We start from the raw sequence: 5,214 nt of genomic DNA, 5'->3' as shown, positions 1-5,214 counted from the left end.
TCCAGGCAAGAATACTGGAGTGGGTTGCCATGCCCTCCTCCAGGGGATCTTCCCAACCCAGGGATCGAACCCATGTCTCCTGCATTGCAGACAGATTCTTTTTTTTTTTTTTTTTTAGAGATACAAGCTTTTATTGTTTCCATCATACATGCAAGCTTACAACTGTTTATACTGTTTCAGAACAGAGAGATAATTGCATTATTACCAGAGTGCCAAATTACCAAGTAAGACAACCGGTTACTGATTACTTTGGGGAGGTTATTTTCACAGAACACAGAAACAATTTCCAAATTATACTTTACTTTCAAGTTCAGAGTTATATCATGAGACCAGGACACGCTGATAATTGTAATAGTCACACAAAGTCTCCATCTTAGAGGGGAAAAAAAGACTGTTATTCTAGTGAAAGGTCTCAAGTAAGCACCTTATCAAAGACTGATGGATAAGTCTTTGAAAGAGTTTACAACAGAGCAGTCTCTCTTTCCTCTTGTGGACACAGGGAAAAGGCAGCTTCATCACTTTCTAAGACTTCTTGTCAACTCTGAAGACTTTCTAAGGTCCATCTCTGGAACGTCATTAGTTAACATGAAAAGCAAAAAGCAGATCTGATACGGTAGTGAGAGTGTAGCCCACCACGATCACCACCAGCAGAGTGTGTCAGTCTCCCAAAGTGGTCCCAGTTGAATCGGCACAGTGTCTTGGACTTTCAATCAACAATACAGGCGGGGAGATGGAGACGCAGATGAAACTGGGTTGACCATAACTGATAAATGATGTAGCTAGGTGACGGCACATGGGGTCTCTCCATTTCTGTGCATGTCTGAAAATGTCCATAATACAGGAAAAAGCTTTTTTTTTTTTTTAAGAAAAAAAGCCAACCTGTACAGCTCTATTTTCCCATTAGGCAAAAAATGGGGAAAATGATAAGATTTACTCAGAGACAAAATAAGTAGCACATAATCTTCTACAAAACACAGGGCCACACCTGGAGCCACAGCTTGACGACAGTGAGCACATGTCCACACGTACCAGCCTGCCCATCAGTCCAGCAGCCAGCAGGGTTCCTGGAAAGCTTGAGAGGGTAGGTGTGTGTCTCATGCACCAGGAGAGGGCCTGTGTCCACAGGTAGTTCTCGAGGTCCTTGTTGCCCAGGAAGCCAATTGGGGCTGACTGGCAACCTAGACAAAACTCAATGGCCTGACAGTGATGAGGTGTGGTGCAGACCTTGACAAAGGTTTACCAGGAAGAAAGGCCCAGAGGCAGGAAGAGATGCAGAACAGTACAAAAGCCACAGCAAACTGCTTCTCACCCTGAACCTCAACCCGTTGTCTAGGAGGGCAGCATGGGTACCTGGCCAAAGCCAGAGATCCTGCAGGTGGCACCTTGGCTGGTGACCCCAGAGCCAAGAGACAATCAGTTTTGGCTGGTGGCCAATGCCACATGCACTAGCTTCATTCTGCAGTGGCCACCAAAAAGCTTGCCACAGATGGCATACATGGCTGGCATGAACTCAAAGCCCAGTAAGTCACCAGTCCTGAAGTAGCAGAACTTGAGGATGCGCTGGTCCTCCTGCTGATTGACTCATGAGTGTCCATGTGAAAGCCAGGTGGGAAGTGCCAGAGCCAAGAACAGGGTCCAAGCAATGTAGAGAGAGGCAACACACGCTGGAATCAAGTGAGTTTAACATATGAACAGGAGGGGCGAGATCACATAACCTATGATACTAATGTAGAGAAAGCAAGAACGTCACAGAAGGCAAAAGAACATGATCATAAATACCATATTCTTGTAACCGAAGTCCAACAGGAATAGTGTGCAGAGGCCAAAACGAAGAGAAGGCAGACAGCCAAACACCCAAGGCCAGCCGGGCACGGGGGCCAGTAGGGCACGGGGGCCAGTAGGAGGTAGGACGCAGGACGCAGACTTGAGCACGATCAGTTGGACTTGTTTACCCCAGGTGCCGGGGTCTCCCCTGGCGGCCTCGCAGGACCCGGCCTGTCCTCCTTTCCTTTCTCTGCACGGGCCCCTTCACTCATCAGGTAGTACTGGAAGGGATTGGGCCACAATTCCTCGTTGATTATCTCCACAGTCTTGTCAGACTCGATGGAGCTGTGGTTTGAAAACCACCCAAAGAAGCTCCGGCTGTTGTCAGGGTTCCCCTGGCTAAGGGTCTGGAGGTCGTGCCCGGGGAGCTGCTGGATTGGAGTGGAACGAGACACCACCTGACCCGAAGGGCGGCACCCGTATTCCTTGATGAGCACCTTATTTTGGAAATAGGGGTTGCGCCCGAAGTAGAACTTGATTTTGTAGCCCAGTCTCACCAGGCCAAGCTCTTCCACCTCCAAGCTATTCAAGAAGCTGAGGACCTCTTTATCCTGGTTATTCAGGAAGGACGAGAGCTGGGGGTGGTTCCGAAAGGCCTGCCCCCAGAAGCCTGGAATATTCTGGATAAGGAAGTTCCTGCGCTCTGGCTGGTGCAGCAGCAACTGCCCAAACTTGCGGGAGAGCCGCAGGTAGGCCCGGTCCGCCTGGGCGTTCATGGTCTCCAGCTTCCGCTGGACGTTCTCCAGCGTATCCATGCTGCCCTCTGTCGCCGGGGGCCCTGACCGCACGTTCTCCACCTTCTCCTCGCCCACGGGGACGGAGGCGGCCTCCGCCGCGGCCCCTTTCTTTGGCTTCCCACCGGCCAAGGCCGCAGACCCCCTTCCCACCGCACTACAGGTATCTGGGGCCTTCTTCGCGGCGGGGCCGCGCCGGCTTCCGACGCGGGGCCCGTTTCTCGGCCTCGCCACGGTGCCCATGGTTCCCATGAAGACGGTGTCGCTCACCAGACGCTCCGGGAGGGATGTGGCCTTGACCGGGCAGGGCCTGGTCACCGCCTGCCCGCGAGTCCCCGCCGCCCGGGCCCGGAGCGCGAGGCCACAATCTAGGGGCAGCCGGCAGGCAGCCTCTTCCCCGGGCCGGCGGGGCGGCGCCGGCGCAGCGCCTTCCGGGCCACCCCAAACCGCGCCAGCTTCACCTGTGCCGCCTTGGTCTCCTCCCCGAGCCTCTGGCACTCTGGAGGGTCCGGGTCGCGTGGGGCGTCGTCAGGCGCGGCGCGGACTCGGCCTTTGGCGCGGCTCTTGCCACGGCCTTTGGCGCGGGAGGACCTTCTCCCCTTACTCCGGCCGCTCATGGCGGCGGCCGACTGGACCTCAAAGCCGCGATACGACCCCGTGGCCCCCCTGGCGCCGGCTCGCGGCCCTACGGAGTGGGGCGCTCCATGGCAACCCTGCAGGCAGATTCTTTACCGACTGAGCCACCAGGGAAGCCCAATCAAATTTATAGGCCAGGGCAAACTAGAGTATCAAACACAGCCTAAAACAGATAAATATATATGTGAATTTATATAAAAATAAATACAGATGTATGGGATAAATATAAACATGGAACATTTATTATGTAAAAACAAGGTTTTAGTCCCCTTGGAATACAAAAATGATTAAAAATTAATTCCTGCTTCAAGAGGCTAACGATCTGGGGGGGCCCCCAAGTAGGTTAGAAGGTAATAGGACAAGACGCACAGAGCAATGGAGCAAAGTGACACACACACAAGCTCCTGTGGGCACCCAGGTGGAGGACCCTCTCAGAGGACGTGAGTCTGTTCACAAGGTTTTCAGTGCCCAAAACCAAGGACGGGGGCGGGGGGAGGGGACTGTGAGACCTGCAGACACCATGTACACAACATGAGATGGAAGAGGAAGTGGTTTTGTGCCCTTCAAATTAGACCGTCTAGATGCTTGCCTTTTCCCTCTCTGTGTAAAATGACTCATTCTCAGTACGTGTGCGTGTGTTAGTTGCTCAGTGGTGTCTGACTCTTTGTGACCCCTTGGACTATATAGCCCAGCAGGCTCTTCTGTCCATGGGATTTTCCAGGCAAGAAAACTGGAGTGGATTGCCATTCCCTTCTCCCATTCTCAGTATATTTATCTGTAAATTTCTTCGGACTTTCAGTTTATCAAAGAACAGCATCGTGTCATTCTAACGTGTGTTTGCCCAGCAGAAGACAGAGAATTATGCTGACAGCGCTTAGCAAGAGATTTCTGGAGGTGACAGAGATGTTTCCAGGCAGAACTGTTCCCGGGCCATGTTCTGCAGGGTCTGAAAGTTCACTGGCTCCCTACCCCACGCCTTCTCACACTCATTCTCTCCAGGCGCCAGTCTCTCTGCTGCCCTCAGGCTTCCTGGAGCCCCGCCTGGGGCCTCCCTGGGCCTCCCCGGCCTCCCCGGGCCTGGCCTGGCCCGCTGGTCAGGCTCCTCTGCAGGGAAACCGTCCTGCCCTCCTCCACTGCTCAGACTCCTTCTCTCCTGTTTGTCCAGCAGGAGGACGGCTGTATCATTTCACTAACCTACAGTCATGTCTCAAAGCCCAAATTGCTAGCTTATTATATGAGCTTTTGCAAGAAAGTTTAATTTTTAAAAGAAGAGGATTTAAGTTCTGGAAAGCAAAGGCGGCAGCTTCAGTTAAGATTGTGTTCTCTGCTTTCCTGGCCCCTCAAATTACAACCTAGGGGAAGTGGCTTCTCTCTCTGAGTTAATTTGCTCTGACCCTTGGAGGCGTTTGTAACCTTCAAGTGCCCTCTGGAGGCAAGAATAATCTCACATTATATAAAATATGGATACAGTACCTGTGTGCGCGCGCGCGCGTGTGTGTGTGTCAGTGTGTAGTGTGATGTGTGTGTGTGTGTGCAGTCTCTGGTATGTGGGGTGTGTGTGTATATGTATGAGGAGGGTGTGATGTGTGGGGGTGTAGTGGGTGTGTGCGGTCTCTGATGTGGAGGATATGTGTGTGGTGTGTGTCTGTGTGTGTGTGAAGAGGGTGTGGGGTGTGTGTGTGTCTGTGTGTCATGTGTGTGTGTGTGTATGAGGAGGGTGTGAGATGTAGTGAGTGTGTGTGGTCTCTGATGTGGGGATGAGTGTGGGGTGTGTGTGTGTGTGTGAGGAGGATGTGAGGTGTGGTGGGTGTAGTGGGTGTGTGTGGTCTCTGGTGTGGGGGGTGTGTGTGTACATAAGGAGGGTATGACGTGTCGTAGGGGTATGTGCAGTCTCTGGTGTGGGGGGTGGGTGGTATGTGTGGTGTGTGGTGTGGTGTGGTGTGTGTGTATATGAAGAGGGTGTGTGGTGTTTGTGGATGTGGTATGTGTGATATTATGTGTGGGGTGTGAGGGTGTGTGT

The 5,214-nt window shown here is 52.6% G+C and overlaps 1 protein-coding gene across 1 annotated transcript; it reads right to left on the bottom strand.

The window, feature by feature from the left end:
• Positions 1–248: 248 nt before the first annotated feature.
• LOC113902280 (testis-specific Y-encoded-like protein 5) lies at positions 249–4,687 on the bottom strand. The gene is given in 2 exon segments (XM_027557344.1): positions 249–3,016; positions 3,019–4,687. Coding segments are annotated over 2 exon segments (1,239 nt in total). The 5' UTR covers positions 3,176–4,687; the 3' UTR covers positions 249–1,934.
• Positions 4,688–5,214: the final 527 nt, after the last annotated feature.

The sequence above is a fragment of the Bos indicus x Bos taurus genome, chromosome 12 (assembly GCF_003369695.1).
Source record: "Bos indicus x Bos taurus breed Angus x Brahman F1 hybrid chromosome 12, Bos_hybrid_MaternalHap_v2.0, whole genome shotgun sequence".
Classification (NCBI taxonomy): domain Eukaryota; kingdom Metazoa; phylum Chordata; class Mammalia; order Artiodactyla; family Bovidae; genus Bos; species Bos indicus x Bos taurus.
Note: the sequence above shows the minus strand (reverse complement) of the source record. Positions and strands in the feature narration are given on the sequence as shown.